Source organism: Megalobrama amblycephala, linkage group LG2 (genome assembly GCF_018812025.1).
Source record: "Megalobrama amblycephala isolate DHTTF-2021 linkage group LG2, ASM1881202v1, whole genome shotgun sequence".
In the NCBI taxonomy this organism is placed as follows: Eukaryota; Metazoa; Chordata; class Actinopteri; order Cypriniformes; family Xenocyprididae; genus Megalobrama; species Megalobrama amblycephala.
This window is the reverse complement of record NC_063045.1, coordinates 59,662,078-59,679,166: the sequence shown is the minus strand read 5'-3', so window position 1 is coordinate 59,679,166 and position 17,089 is coordinate 59,662,078. Positions and strand designations below refer to the sequence as shown.

Here is a 17,089-nt window from a genome sequence, read left to right as displayed (position 1 = left end):
AACCCCCTGGAGCTGTGTGGAGCACATATTTATGATGGATGGATGTGGATGGAGGCACTTTTTTCAGCTCATACTCATTGATCCCTATCACTGCCATTATAAAGCTCGGATGCATCAGGATATTTATTAATATTTCTTCATTTATGTTCATCAGGAATAAGAGAGTCATATACACCTAGGGATGGTGTGAGGGTGAGTAAAGCTTGGGCTAATTTCCATTTGAAAGTGAACTAATCCTTTAAAGTAGTGTTACCATGATAAAACAATGTTCAATTTCAAAACCGATTCACAGGGTGAATTTTGAGTGCTTTCTAATGATACCTAAAATATCTGTGCAAAATTACTGATTTGAAATAAGAAAAAAACCCTGAATTATTTATTTATGATTTATGGTGTTTAACCGTGTTTGAGAGATTTATGTCTTTGTGATGTTTATTCAGAGTCACACAAGTCCTTCATCACCTCATACACTGAAATAAATGGAAAGATGATTGCAGGAATCCCAGAGTTTTCTGCTGTAACTACACTGGATGATCAACAGATCGGATTATCATGACAGTGACACAATGGAAGCTGATTCCCAGAAAGAACTGGATGAAGGAGTTTGCATCTAAAGAACTGTGGAAGAAATACACTGAGATCAGAGAACAAGTGCAGCAGATCTACAAACTCAACATACATGATCTAATGGAGCAATTCAATCAGTCACATGGTGAGTTAAAATGCTTTATACTACAATTTTAATTGTCAAAGTATTACCTTGTACATTAAAAAAAGAGCAGATCTTATGGCATCCCTCTATCATCTTCAGGTCTTCATACGTATCAGAGGATGTATGGATGTAAGTGGGATGATCAGACTGGAGACTCACAAGGGATTTGATCAGCACAGTTATGATGGACAGGATTTTATCTTACTGGACCTGAAGGAGCTCAGATACATCACAGCTGTATCACAGGGAGTTACCCACAATGATGAAGTGGAATAATGACAGAACACTGCTTGAAACTCTGAAACACTACTACAGTTATGAGTGTGTTGACTGGCTGAAAGAGTTCTTGACGTTAAGTAAAGCAGATTTAGAAGAGAAGAGGTACGCTGTGGCTCAAGTAGATCATATATATATATATATATATATATATATAATAAGTATGGATGCACTGATACGATTTTGCTGCATCATCAAATCATGTTTTTAGCCCAAGCGCTGGGTAAATATAGGACAGAACACATGTTGAGTTAATTTTACCCAGCAAAATGGGTTGTTTATTTAACCCAGCATAATGGGTTGATTTTATTACTTCATTTTTACTACTTAATTTTTTTTTTACTTCATACATGATTTAATGGTTAACTTAAATCCTCTACACCTTTGTAAAATACTCCACACAACCACTAGTTTGCATGGTGACTTCCTTTATTGTCCGTCATATTTTACAGTATAGCATATTTTATACCAGGTTATACATATTGCAACTCATTTAACAAAAATTAGAAGTAAAAATGAAACATTTAGAAGTAATTCAAGTGTAATTGCTTTTTTAAACTCTGAAAAAAATAACCCATAAAAATTACCCAAAAGGCTTAACCCAGCACTTGGGTTGAAAAACATAAAATAAGACGAGATGAGAGGGAAAATACATGCCAGTGTGTTCTCTTGTAATATGCAAAATGACAATTCATTACTGCATTTAAATTTACAGTTTCCCATAAGTGCAACTTAAGTGCCATTGCCATTTTACATATTACATTTCAAATTGAATATTGCTGCAAATATGCTTCCATAGTGGCCGGTCTGTGTGTGCAATTCAACAAAACTAGGAGACTTTCTGAATGTATATATGCTTTAGAAAGAAACATTTAAAACATGAAAAGCAGTAGTAGGGAGAATCATGAATCAATCAATGAATGATTTACTGCCATTGTGGAAATGACATGTAATCATGTAATTGTTAAAAAAATTAAGTGTAGTCTGATTACACAATATAATCTAATTATAAGTACTTCATTTTTGTGTTTGTCTCTGTTTTATTAGTTTCATGCATAAATTCAACTGATCTGAATCAGAAGTATAAATATGTTCCTCACATTAATCTTTTTCAGCTCCTGAAGTGTCTCTGTTACAGAAGGATCCCTCTTCTCCACTAGTGTGTCATGCCACAAGTTTCTACCCATCTGGAGTCACTATTACCTGGTTAAGAAATGGACAGGATCACCATGAGGATGTGGATTTTGGAGAGCTTCTGCCAAATGAGGACGAGACCTTCCAGAAGACATCTTACCTTCATGTTCCTCCAGACGAGTCAAAGAAGAACCAGTACACTTGTGAGGTGGAGCACAGGGAGAAACCATAAAGAGGATTCTGACTGAGGATGAGATCAAGACTAACAGTAAGCTGTTAATAATGTGGTTAGTGTTTTTATGGGTTATTCTTTATTCAATTCACAGTTTTCACCATATATCACACTCTTATAAGACCATATAAGAGTGTGATATATGACCAAAACTAGGCTTTTCTTCCGCTGCCAGTGATTTTAGCAGGTTTGTAACAAGTAGGCTACTAATGTAGGAAAACAATGATATTAAAATTTCACATTCAAAATACACATTATTGATGATGCATACTAGCCTATATACAGGCGAGCAGATGAACCCAGAATATAAACGCTGGCCGCAGTTTCATAGTGTTTTTCCATAGAAATGTGCAGTTATCCATAGAGAGTTTATTGCAGTGTTCAATGAAAACAGGTTTGTTTGTATGTAATGAGCCGACATCAAGAGTTGAGATCTGTTCCTCAAAGAAATTACATGGCTTGATAATATTCTTGCAGTCAGTCTTTAGACACCAGATTAAACCTTTATGATGGTTGATTAACACCAGATAACCAGTGTTTAGTTTTATTTGTATGCTATTATAGTTTTTATTAATATTTTAATTTATTATTTATTCATATTTAATTTTATTTCCTTCTCATTTCAGTATATATTTAACACTAAATTGTGTATATGACTTTTTTTTAATTTTTTTTAAGGACCTACAGAAACACACATGTACTTCTGTGTGTGATGGGAGGATTCATGTTTGTACTGTAGTCCGTATGAAGTAAGTTCATGTTTACATGTCTTTGTCCTGATCTTTCTCTGAACCGCTCTTATTCCTCATTCAAGAGGCTTCATCAGCTGTTGGATGAATATATATTTCCATATTATTGGGAAATCCCCAAATTTGTGATGTGGAATTGGTCACATGCTGTTTCAGCGATCATGCAAACCATGTCATTAAAATATCCTCGTTTAACCTTTATAAATGTAATCTTTCTTACTTTGCAGAAGCTAAAGTGTGAGGAGACGATCTGTCAGAATGAAAAGCAGAGCTACAGTGACAAATGTTTTTCCAATCTTTCTCCAGATTTCAGTCCGGCTGACAATCTTCAGGAGAACAGATGATTTCCCGCTTGCTTGTGTGACCAAAACATGTTTGATTTGAGAAGAAAAGCTCCTGCAAATATACAATTTAAATGTGCGGCTCTTTCATTATTTTGGCTTTTGGAATATACAATTTAATGCATTTTTTTCAAGTTGTAACTTCACTGATTTCAAGCAGTTTAAAGGCTTTTATAAGTTTAAATGTTTAACTTGTGCGGTTCTTATTTGTGAACCACACTCATGTTCCTTATACACCTGAAATGTCACTTTTTTTTTCTTCAGTAAAATCAATGTCATATATTTTTTGTTCAACAATATTTTGCCTTTTTCATTTTGCATTTTGAGAGAATTTTACATGCTATAATTATTATCAATCACAAATAATTATTATCAATTATTATCAATCACATGCTATAATTATTATCAATCTTTTCCATTGAAAACAATACATATTTTTGCACATATTTTTTAAAATATTTTTTTCAATTAATGCAGTATTTCAGGTTAAAACAGAGGCCAGGCCTTTAAAATCCAATTTTTGAAAAGCAGATTAGCACCAATTAGTTGTAAAAAAAAAAAAAATAAAATAAAAAATAAATGTTACAGTGTAACCACTAGGTTCCAGACAGTATATCTCTCTATAGAGCAGCTTGTGAATTGCTTAATTGTTTTTTGACAAAATTACAAGATTTGAAGAGTTTAAAAGTTGTCAGAGTTGACATATGTATGAAGATCACAGGTTATCATCAATTTTTGATGCTGTTAACCCATTTGTGCCCAAATTTTTCTGAATGTTTCATGCATATAGACGTGTTAATAGTGTCCAATGTGAACATGTTCTGCATTTATTTTCCCTAGGTTTTTGTTTTTTTTAAAAATTGCATTTGAATGTGTGGCAGCTAGAGTTGCCGGTGGGCAAATATGTTGTATGCACCCCTTCAATGTCAAATTTGATATAGGAAGAGAACATTTGGCATTTAACTCAAAATAACTGCTTTCAACAGATCAATCTTTATTCATAAACACATTTATTATGTATAAAAGTCTAAGAACATTCGATGCGAACACAAAATAGCTGCATCTAGCTTATAATCTCTTGAATATCAAAACAATACAAAAGTGGTGGAAAAACAATTAAAACAATTAAAGTGGTAGAACATAGTGCAGCACATTAAGTTGCCCAAACAGGGCATTGTGAATCAAAAAGTCCGATAAAAATTGTACTTCTATATGTGACCCTGGACCACAAAACCAGTCATAGGTCGTACAGGTATATTTGTAGCAATAGCCAACAATACTTTGTATGAGTCAAAATTATCGACTTTTCTTTTATGCCAAAAATCATTAGGTTATTAAGTAAAGACCATGTTCCATGAAGATATTTAGTAAATTTCCTACTGTAAATATATCAAATATATATTTTTTTGAGAGTGGATATACATTGCTACGGAAGAGGATTAGGGCCAAGCAATAATAAAAAAATAAAACCATCTCAAGATTAAAGTTGTTAAATTTCGAGAAAAAAGTCGTTAAATTATAAGAACAAATTCGTTAAATTATGAGAAAAATGTCGTTAAATTTCGAGATAAAAAGTCGAGATAAAATGTTGAGAATAAACTCATTAAATTATGAGAAAAAAGTAGTTAAATTAGGAGAACAAATTCGTAATTTAACGAATTTGTTCTCGTAATTTAATGAGTTTTTTCTCATAATTTAATGAGTTTATTCTCAACATTTTATCTCGACATTTTTCTCGAAATTTAAACTTTAATCTCGAGATGGTTTATTTTTTTATTATTGCTTGGCCCTAATCCTCTTCCGTACATTNAATGAAAGGAGACAATTTACAGAAACAATTCAGAGAAACTGTAGTTTATGCAGCACTGGGGAAACATCAGAAATCATTTAGATGAATTTCAAACATGAAACTCTAGCACTCATTACAGTGGTATGTGATCATGTTTGTGTGGCTGGTTAATGAGACAACAACACTTTATTTTTATGAAGTGTCTTGAAAAGGAGGATAGCATTTTAATTAGCTGACTATTTTAACATTATCATTCATTGCATTTTACAGGATATATAATGTATTTCGTCAAGCCAAGTCACCTTTATTTATAGCACTTTATATAGGAAAATAATGATGAATTATGCAAATTTAATCAAATACAAGACAAATTCTGCTGTACACCAGCTCTATAAAATACAATAGTGTCATTATTCAGATCTACGGAAGAGGATTAGGGCCAAGCAACAATAAAAAAATAAAACCATCTTGAGATTAAAGTTGTTAAATTTCGAGAAAGAACTTGTTAAATTTCAAGAAAAAAGTCGAGATAAAATGTTGAGAATAAAGTCATTAAATTATGAGAAAAAAGTCGTTAAATTACGAGAACAAATTCGTTAAATTATGAGAAAAATGTCGTTAAATTTAGAGAAAAAAGTTGAGATAAAATGTTGAGAATAAAGTCATTAAATTATGAGAAAAAAGTTGTTAAATTACAAGAACAAATTCGTTAAATTACGAATTTGTTCTCATAATTTAACGACTTTTTTCTCGAAATTTAATGAGTTTTTTCTCGCAATTTAATGAGTTTATTCTCAACATTTTATCTTGACTTTTTTCTTGAAATTTAACAAGTTTTTTTTTCGAAATTTAACAACTTTAATCTCGAGATGGTTTTATTTTTTTATTATTGCTTGGCCCTAATCCTCTTCCGTACAGATCAGTTTAGTTCAGTGCCGATTTAGATGATACAGTATGCGTTTCAGTACATCCCAGGGGAAAGACAAATCAAAAGAAATATCTTTAAAACCTATTTTCTTTCTTCTAGACAGCTGTGAGATAAAATGGAGACTATTTCAGTCTTTCTACTTCAAAATTTCACACTTAATTCAGTCTGTTATTGCTGTTTCTTTATAATTATTTGTGAAATTTACTAGCAATTTCTGAGTTTGAGTTTCCAAAGAAATCTAGGAAGTGTCTCCAGTTGTGCTAAACGGATCATTTATTATAGCTTGTCAAATTTGCCTCTGTTTGGGTGTGAGCAAAAACACGCTCTTTTTGTGTGTGTCCCTTTAAATGCAAATGAGCTGCTGCTCCCGCCCCTTTCTAGAAGAGGGCGGGGCTTTAACAGCTCAACAACAACAAAGCTGGAGAATCTCACACAGCCAAAATGAGGATTGTTAGTAACAGTGTTCAGCCTTACATTGTTCAAACCGGAGTCGACACTGATGGAGATACACTGATACAACTTTTAGACATTTCTGAATGGTTAGTGGATAAATTTATGTAGTTGCTGTGGAGTTGATTCATGTGCCGTCATGTTAATCTTGACCCTCGTTTGTGAGGCATGTCAACAACACTCTACTACAACAACTCTTCCTCTTCTCTAAAGCAGCCCAACATAGCCACACCCCCTTTTGTTGCGTGTTGTTGGGGGCGGGTTTATGTAAATTTTGGGGTTCTGATGTCACCAACCCGGGAAGAAACTCGTTGTAGTCCCTACCAGCCGTTTGTTGTTAAACAGAGAATTCTGTAAAAGAAAATATCCCTTTGAGTGTTGTAACTTTGCAGATGTTGTTTATGCTCAAACAGCAACATTACCCACTAACTAAAGTTAAAAAAGTGAAATCATAATCAAGGACCCCTTTAAGAGATATCAATATGACATGTTTCTCATCAGATGTTGTGAACTTCTATCCATGATCATTTCACAACTCTCTACTCTAACCGTATGACAACTATTGACTCATTAATGTTTATTTTTAGTAGAAACACCTCAGATAAAGTTAATACTTAAATGAAAAATAACTCTCCTGAGCTATGAAAGTGCAATACCTTTTTATTCTGGAATGTATACAGTGTATAATAACGTCTGCTTGGTGAATCAAACCCATTTGAATGATCACCTGAAGCTTTTCTGCACACATGGCGCAGTAAAAAAAGCATAAATGTGTCAACAAAGTTGAGATCTGATTATAGAGCAGGACGTTTGTTTCACAGTCACACCCATCTATAGGGGGCGGATCCACTGAGCCAATCACAAACAGACACACCCCCTTTACTGCCGCCTGCTGAGCTACAGATGTGCTCCACACACACAGTTAAGGTGGCGACAGATCGTTGTGATTTTCAAGGCATTCATTATTCGTAGAGGTGATCATTGCTGTAAAAACTCTGTAATACCGTTCAAGGACACATTAAATTTATCAAGAGACATTTATAATGTTACAAAAGATTCTTTTTTTAAATAAATGCTGTTCTTTAGAACTTTCGGTTCATCAAAGAATCATGAAAATTAATATGTATCACGGTTTCCATAAAAATACAAACTGTTTTCAACATTGATAATAATCATAAATGTTTCTTGAGCAGCAAATCAGCACATTAGAATGATTTCTGAAGGATCATGTGACACTGAAGACTGGAGTAATGATGCTGAAAATTCAGCTTTGATCACAGGAATAAATTACATTTGAACATTTAAAAATAGAAAACAGTTTTTTTATTTTTAATAATTTTTTTTTATCAATTAGATGCAGTCTTGGTGAGCATACATTTAAAAATCTTACCAATGGCAAATTTTTGAAAAGTAGTATGCATATAATTATTTGAATAAAAAATAAAATTGCAGTTATTAGTCACTATTACTATTAAGTTAGCAATTTAAATGTAGTAGTCACATGTAGAGACCATAAATATACATGTAAACTTGTTTGTTCTTTGCATAGTACTTTTTTTCTTTCTCTTTTTTAACCACAATAGCCTTTAAACATGGCAATATTTTCCTTCTGTTATATTTGTGGCTTATATTATTAATATCAATACGAATAAATTGTCTGTGTTTTGCAGGAGGGATTGCCGGAGGAATTGAAATCTGCATCACGTTTCCTACAGAGTATGTGAAAACTCAACTCCAGTTAGATGAGAAGGCGAACCCGCCTCGGTACAAAGGCATCGGTGTGTATTTACTCACACTTTCCACTTCTAATTGCTTCATGTGAAGTAAACACTCAACAATTGTTTCCATGATAATTGCATCTGCTTTGCCCTGAGAGCTTTTCAAACACTTTCATTTAACCATTGTGCATAAAAACACATGATGCATCAGCAGAGACAGAGTCCACTCAGGTTTGAAGGGTCAGAGTACAGTCACTGATGTGGGTTTGGGTTTATCAGCCTCTGGACTTTGTGGCCCCTTTTCACAACAAGTTTATCAGCACTGATTGTTCAACCGGGTTCATTTGTTAGCCAATAACACGCTTGCAGCCGGCAGGGTCACGTTTTCACAGTCTGGTCATGTTCTCCTTTGAACCGATGAATGATTTACTCAGCTGCAGGGGACCAGCGCTAGAACAATCTGAAAAGGAAATGAATGTTTTAATAATTCATACCCACCCACGTCTCCAAAACATTAGCATTTTAAATGTCCCGGGCTCCGATTCTAATGCAAAAATGCTCTTAATAACATTTAATTGATGTAGTTCTCTGTGTTTGTGTTGCTCAGTTGACTGTGTGCAGCAGACGGTGCGTGGTCATGGGGTGAAGGGGCTGTACAGGGGTCTGAGCTCTCTGCTCTATGGCTCCATTCCCAAAGCTGCGGTGAGGTAAGCGCTTCCTGCCCCGCTGGGATAAGCCTTGCACAGCCAGACCTTTGGCTCTCAGTGTGAAGTCTGACGCTCATTGCAGCTTATTCTGGCCAAGAGCTGACCATTTAAACAATTTCCAGTTTTGCTCTGCTCTATTTCATCGGCTAAATATAACCAGCCATCATGACACATCATGTCTTGTCAGGCTTGAATGGTTTAAAAGCATTTGCATGAATAAGAGCGTGATCATATAATGTAACGCTAACCAAAGGATGACGGAAAAAAACATTATATATATATATTAGTATATATGTGTGTGTGTGTAATATTTGATAAATTTACTTTATATGGACGCCTGTTTGGCTGCTTTCTACATTTTATGTTGACAATTTTTATTATGAAAATACCCTAGAAAAGTTTTACAAAATGATTTTGTAAAGCACACAGTTTAATTAATTATTTTAAAAATTATGCTAGCATGAAACAGTACTATTTGAGTATTATTTATACACTTTTATAGTATTTATTATCACAGTTGTTGCATTTATTCATTAATAAAAATTACGGTAAATATTTTTAACACGTTAAACTGAAAAAGAAAATCTCAAAATAAACATATATATATATATATATATATATATATATATATATATATATATATATATAATACAAACTAGTGAAAATGATAAAAACACAAAAATACAATAAATAAACCTTTATAAAACATATAAAATAAAACTTTAAAATTAAGATGAATACAGAAACTATAAAAATCTGACTACAAATATGAATAAAACCTGTATCTCAATGTTACTAAAATAACACTGTGTGTGTGTGTGTATGTACATACATACATACATACATGCATATATATATATATATATATATATATATATATATATAGTTTTTTATATTTATTAATATTTATAGTTATGTGTATACTGTATATACTTAAATAAGACTATGTGTGTGTTTGTGTGTGTGTATATATATATATATATATATATATACACACTGAGTGCATACATAACTATAAATATTAATAAATATATACTCACATGTATATATAGATGTACATGTATGAATTTATATGTATATTTGTGTAATATTTATTTATTTATTTCCCTTATTGTGCCCATAAAGCAAAATTCTGCAAAGTAAATGAGAAGGATGCTTTTTTCTTTTCATTTTAAACAGGAAGCGTGCTTGTGTTCATGCTGTCATGTGTCTGTTTCTCTGCAGGTTTGGGATGTTTGAATTCCTCAGTAATAAGATGAGGGATGAATCTGGGAAGTTGGACAGCACGCGGGGGTTACTCTGCGGTCTGGGCGCAGGAGTCGCGGAGGCTGTAGTCGTGGTGTGTCCGATGGAGACTGTGAAGGTGTGCGAGATGATATATGCTGATGCTTTTTAGCATGCATAGTTAGGGGCCTAGTTATTACACAGAGAGTGAGCCATGTGACATTTAATTCTAGTCACATTGCATTGCTCACTCGCAGTCTAGACGCAGTATAAGATATTCCACACTTATACAAATGTGAAGGATCACAGTTTACTCATGCATTACCTGTTATGTAAGCAGACTGTCTGACAAGAATATACATTAAGGAGGCATACAGCTTTTATTGCAGCTTTTAATGCATTCATATCTCAAATGCGTAAATATAACCAGTGTGAAGTGATTTCTAGAATCAACACTCATTCAGTTTTATTAAAAAAAATATATATATTTTTTTCAATTTCAGGTCAAATTCATCCATGATCAGTCCTCAGCGAACCCAAAGTACAGAGGTTTTTTCCACGGTGTGAGAGAAATAATCAGAACACAAGGTACATGTGGTTTAGCCTGCAGCGCCACCTCCTGGAGACCAAACACACTTACAACAAATACATCTGAAAAGTGTTATATAGCAGAACTGCTTTTCTAGAGAATCATTTTCATACATTTACTTTATATGCACACCTTTTTTGGCTGCTTTCTAATTTTATTCTTGTTGTTATAGTGTATATATTTTATTACAGTCGTGTTTATTATAAAACCACCCCAGAAAGGTTTTACAAAAATATTTTCTAAAGCACACAGTTTTTTATTTTAGTATTATTTATACACTTTTATAGTGTTTATTAAAGGCAGGGTAGGTAAAAAATGTATAAAAAACTTTTTTTTCAAAATTTGTTTAAACATTATTTATATATCAATACATATTTAAAATGTAAGTACTCTGAAAAAGAAAGTATAAAAATCGAGTGTCTGTAGACCTCTCACGACTGTTTTAAAGACAGCTCATTATTTCCATTCACTCCACCCCCTCCCTTCTGGGCTCCTTCCAAAGCCACGCCCCCAAAACTCATGAACGTGCGACTCCGACCACTGAGCTGGAAGACGCATTATTTACCTGAGACGAGCGGAGAGGAAGGAGCACAATGCATGTAGTGACATCATGTCAGAATCACATGTAATAAAAATAACTTTATAATTATGAGATAAACATAATTTAATTCGCTAACGAGTTAGTTATCTATAAGGCAAAGCTAAAAACAGGTTGCATGATACACGTTTTTCCATTACCATCATTTACACTGTGATGAAGATGAATTTCGTGTAAGATTCATAACATATACGTTGTTCTACAGATCAACAGAGTAACATACACTCAAATATCAACTCACAACTGCATTGCAGACACAAAATAATAACACACACATACAACAAAGTGTGTACGACACACACAGATACAAGATAAAGACATCAGTAAACATAGGTAGAGAATATAAAAACAAAACAAAGGCGAAAAAAAACGTGCAGGTAAACTTACAGGTGAACATGGTAAAAGAGTTAGACAGAGGGTAAATATAGTTCTAAGAAAAGTTCCTAGATGCGGAGTAACGTTAGGCCTACTATCTGTTAAACATGTATTTAGTTATCTAAAGCAAAATTATGCACAATTCAACACTATAGCTATCATCTTGAGCTAGGCCTATAGATTATTTATCGTCTCTACTACGGCTCGCTAAGTAATGTTATGTTAGCTATATTACGCAGCTACGTGTGCTAATGACACATGCTTCATGAACAAATAAACAAAAAATATGTATGATCAAAATACAAAAAGAAAGATTTACCTGTCCAGCAGAAATAAAGCCATCAAGGAGTCACTTTTCAGCCCCTTGAGTTCCCTCAGTTCTCGCCATCGCTGGAGAGCCACGCCGATATTAACTCGCGTTTTATTTCTTTGTTTATCCAAAGACTTTTGTTCATTGCCTTTTCTTGTACTGTTACTGTCTTCCTTTTTTTGCCTGGTTTGCCTTCACTAACTGCATAGGCCGGTACTGTGAATTTTGCTTGCTGTTTCTCTGCCATTGTTTTGGTATTCCTAGGATCCGTGCCTCTTGAATTCCCCAAATCAAACGTGCGCGCGCAAGTGGGCAGGTCATGTGTGGCAAAAGGGTGGTTGCCATGGTTGCGAGAGAGTGACAGCCGCCTAAGCCAATCCTATGTTTCGTCCCGGATGGAAATAATGAGCTGTTTAATACAGATTAAACGGTCTAGAGTCACTCGATTTTTATACTCTTTTTATCAGAGTTCTTACATTTTAATTATGCATGTATATATATAGAAAGTTTAAACAAATTTGGAACAAAATTTCTTACCTACCCTGCCTTTAATATTTTGGATGAGCATTTATTTGTTATATTTTCTGTTTCCTTTTTAATTTAATAAATTTTTTTTAGTAATTAGTGTTTAGTAAATTAGTTTTTCATCTAGTATTATATTTTAGTTTATTTCTACTATAATGATTAATTATAGTTTTAGTTAATGATAGCAACACTGGCACAAAATTTTTGATGTCTCAAATCCTTGTATGAAACAAACCTGGTTTGTTCAAAGGTTGTTTTTAGATTTACATATAAAATCAGATTTGCATATAATAAATTCAGTCTCATATGACCTCGCACGAACATCATGTGACACAACAATCCATGTGACCGTCACACTCTAATCAGCCTCTGATCCAATCGATTATTTGAACCACAAGGAAGCTAATTTCAATACAAACCAGTCATTGTAGTTGAAATGACCCTCTTTTATTTGTTAGGACTCTTTTAATAATTCTGCTTTGTAAATGTTTTAAATTGAGCTTATCTGTGAACCTCTTTTCTAATGTAACAGGACTCAAAGGAACATATCAGGGATTGACCGCAACAGTACTGAAGCAGGGCTCAAACCAGGCCATCCGATTCTACGTAATGACCGCCCTGAGAAACTGGTACAAAGGTATGAACCACGATATTATATATATATGTATATATCACTGTGTGTGCTAATCAAACAACATGGCTGAAATGAAACTGTGTTCTCTCTAAAACTAGGCGATAACCCCAATAAGACTATTAACCCCTTCATAACCGGAATGTTTGGAGCCATTGCTGGAGCCGCAAGCGTGTTTGGAAATACACCATTGGATGTGATCAAAACTAGAATGCAGGTGTGTAAAAAAAAAATATATATATTTGTCAAGTAGGGGTGTAACGGTACACAAAACTGACAGTTCGGTATGTACCATGGTTCAGTTCGGTACAGCAAGTGAAAAAAATTGCTTTTTTAAAAACATTAAAGAGTTGTTTATTGAACAAATTGTGTCTCTGTCTTAAAATTCAACTATAATTAAAAGTTTGGATATAAAAATGTCCTCTGCTAATGCTGTAAACGAAATAGGAAGCACTTACTTGCACATTACTATAATATTAAAGGTTCAGAGCCCAGTCTATTAGCCTAAATTCAGTTGCTTTATTTTTAGATACAGTATAATAATCAATAATCAAATAACACATTTTATGCAAACCTGTAAACTGCACATAAGGCAGTTTTTGCATTAACTTCTAAATCTAATTATAAAAGTATGTTTTTACTGCAATTCGTTGTTGAAATATAATCATTTACACAGTGGCTGTCATTTTCATGACAGATTTATTGAAACACATTAAATAATCAAGACATCACTAACAAGTTGAGTAAAATATAATGAATATATAGGCTAATATAATGCATATATTTAGCGAAAGAGTTAATTTCTCTGGCGAACTAACAAGCTGTGGACTCGCCTGAGGTAAACGCTACATGACACAGTGTTTACCAGCTGTTTTATTGATGTCTTTCCACCGTTGAAACACTGATTGAGCAATTACACGAGATATTATATGTTTAAGTTGTACTGTATCTTTCTACGTACCTTCAGATGTTCATTCATGTTTATTCTGCTTCCGCTTGGAATGAGGTGCCTGTACAGTGATCTGTCACGCCACATCAAAAAGCATCAAAACGGCATTTTTTGTTTGAATTTTATGATAAAATTGACAGAATTTGAAAAATGACACGTCGTCTCTTATCGAAAGTAACGATTATTGCGATTATTGGTGGTTAGGCTGCTATATTCGTTGTGTAGATCCAATGGGCCAGGACTGGGCAGTTTCGCAGTTTTTCGTTTCGGTTTGAATATCGTTACACCCCTAATATCAACCACAAAAAAAAAAACATGAATAGGATATTTCAATATTGTTTCAATGATGTTTACAGGGATTAGAAGCTCATAAATACAAGAGCACAGTTGACTGCGCCATCAAAATCATGAAACACGAAGGACCAGCTGCGTAAGTAAACTTGATACTAAATCAAAGTGCCTTATAGAGGTATTTGTGGATGAATCTCATTAAAACATCTGAAATTATGCATTAAATTATATTTTCCATGCACATATTCCTACCAAATTCTAATGACTGTATTGCAGAATGACAAGAAAGGTTTTGTGTGATTCACTCTTAATTTCTGTCCATTCTCTAGATTTTACAAAGGCACCATCCCCAGATTAGGTCGTGTGTGTTTGGACGTGGCTATAGTGTTCATAATCTACGAGGAAGTGGTTAAAGTTCTCAATAAGGTGTGGAAGACAGATTAATGGAGAGCTGACGCTGGCCTTCATGACATCATAGCGGTGCGACAGCGGGGGACGTTTACACAGGGGCCAAAATATCTGCCAACTGCAGATGACAAAGAAAGTCACTGGAATGTACTTAATTACCGTAATTTAATCAACACAGAGATAGATTTCGCCAACGAATGTGAGAAAGAAATCAAATACTTGAAAATTAGACTAAAAATATATAGTATTTACCTTTAAGAACAATTTTTAAAAATGTTTTTTATGGAAAACGACATCTTTAGGGAGACAGGATTCACTAAAATTTTATTTTATGTTTTTAAATATTATACATATATATATATATATATATATATATATATATATATATACACACACTGCCCTCCAAAAGTTTGGAAACATCCCTGGCAAAGTGTGGTTTTGGACGATATCAGCATAAATCCTTATCATTTTTTGGTGCAAATACATTACAGTAACTTGACATTATCATTGAAGACCAGCAATAATAATTTTCATTTTGATTACATAATAATGGCAATATATACATGTCAAAGTCAGACATGCCCCTTTGCCAGCTGTGATGCTGGTTACTGGTTTAAACTTGGCCCAGGTTTGTAAAAGATTTTTGGGTCAGCACACCTTAATAGCTTCAACAATTGATTGCCAATTAAGTTTAGAATACAATAAACCAATCAGAACCCAGTTTAGGTCAGATAGCTGCTAATGGTGGATATTTTGATGAATTGAAAATTTAAGTTTTTTCTATGTATAAACTGTTTATGTAATAAAATATGTTTTTGTAGTTTGTGTTGTCCCTTATCAGTGCAAAATTATCACAAATTAAAAAGGATGCATGCCAATATTGTCCAAAACCCCACTTTTCTAGTGCATTTCCAAACTTTTGGAGGGCAGTGTAAATATATATTAAGTGCAATTTACCAGCAAATATTACTTGTTTTCCATTGTATATTTTCTAATTTTAGTTTTCCTTATACATGATCACATACTAAGTGCTGAGGGCCTTATCTAACACCCTAAAACTTAAGAAACAGAATATGCATCTTAGAAAATAAAAAAAATAATAAAAAAAAATCAATAATATATATATATATATATATATATATATATATATATATATATATATATATATATATATATATATATATATATATATAAAGCTAACTTAGTTTATTTTTTTGTCTTGTTTTCAAGTACAAAAATCTAAAATCCTTAAACATTCTTAAATACACATTTACTTGAGAAGCAAAATCCTCTAAGATATTAAGTCTTGTTTCATGAATAAATAAAGTGGGTTTATGTTTAAAACAAGAAAAAATATCTGCCAATGGGGTCAGAAAAATAAACTTAATTCAAGTGGGAAACTAGTGTATTGTTCTGACCAATTGGCATTTTTTCTTGTTTTCAGCAAAAACTCTTAAATGTGATGCATTTTTCATTAAACAAGACTTAAAATCTTAAGTCATTTTGCTTCTCATGTAAAAGTATCTTAATTTAAGAATATTTAGACATTTGTACTGGAAAACAAGACAAAAGCACTGAGTAAGAAAATAATTTTTTGCAGTGTTGTCACTTTCTAAGATGCATAAATTAACCAAAGCTTTAAATAATAACATACAAATGTGTTTTATACCCTACAGTGGTACTTATGAAACATGCACTTTCATATTTGGTAGTGATCCAGGTTTAGTGATTATTTTAAGTGCCTATATTAATATACATCTTGTGTATATCTATTTTTGTTTTTGTAATTCTACTTGTTTACATTAAGTCATTTCCATAATTTGTGTATAATTACACCCTGCTGTAACAGTATACCTTACTAACAGTGACATATAATCATGTCAGACCTGTTATTATAACTGTACGCCTCAATCTCTGAAATCCACACCACACGACAGGCTTTGCATAAACACAAATGATTTAAAAAACTGAACGGTGTTGTTTCACCCAAGCGAGCGTCACCAAAGAGCCAGGTTACTCTTATACAAATACAATGTTTACTTATTTAACATTAGCTGAATGTTGTAAATGATATTAAAAAGGTCAACAGATCTGGCCAGAGCCTCTTAACTACTGATCACAGATCAGTACATGCCTTAAATAACATTCTGTGT

At 33.2% G+C, this 17,089-nt stretch overlaps 1 protein-coding gene, 1 long non-coding RNA gene and 1 pseudogene across 2 annotated transcripts; all 3 read left to right on the top strand.

Annotated features, from left to right (window-relative positions):
* Positions 1 to 457: 457 nt before the first annotated feature.
* On the top strand, positions 458 to 2,493 carry LOC125262710 (annotated as a pseudogene).
* Positions 2,494 to 2,502: 9 nt separating this feature from the next.
* LOC125262505 lies at positions 2,503 to 3,726 on the top strand. Its single transcript, XR_007183582.1, has 3 exons — positions 2,503 to 2,541; positions 3,033 to 3,103; positions 3,331 to 3,726. It is a non-coding gene; the product is annotated as an uncharacterized LOC125262505 (long non-coding RNA).
* Positions 3,727 to 7,131: 3,405 nt separating this feature from the next.
* On the top strand, positions 7,132 to 15,328 carry LOC125262709 (tricarboxylate transport protein B, mitochondrial-like). Its single transcript, XM_048181525.1, has 9 exons — positions 7,132 to 7,161; positions 8,161 to 8,389; positions 8,937 to 9,036; positions 10,261 to 10,399; positions 10,764 to 10,848; positions 13,190 to 13,294; positions 13,390 to 13,505; positions 14,594 to 14,667; positions 14,858 to 15,328. Exons 1-9 carry the CDS (start codon positions 7,132 to 7,134, stop codon positions 14,970 to 14,972), a joined length of 993 nt encoding a protein of 330 aa, XP_048037482.1. The 3' UTR covers positions 14,973 to 15,328.
* Positions 15,329 to 17,089: the final 1,761 nt, after the last annotated feature.

Bases quoted from the DNA above. Each gene is read 5' to 3' on its own strand.
- LOC125262709 (XM_048181525.1), top strand. From the start codon at position 7,132: ATGATCATTTCACAACTCTCTACTCTAACC. The intron at 8,390-8,936 runs GTGTGTATTTAC...TGTGTTGCTCAG, and splicing joins GCCTCGGTACAAAGGCATCG to TTGACTGTGTGCAGCAGACG. The intron at 13,295-13,389 runs GTATGAACCACG...CTCTAAAACTAG, and splicing joins CCTGAGAAACTGGTACAAAG to GCGATAACCCCAATAAGACT.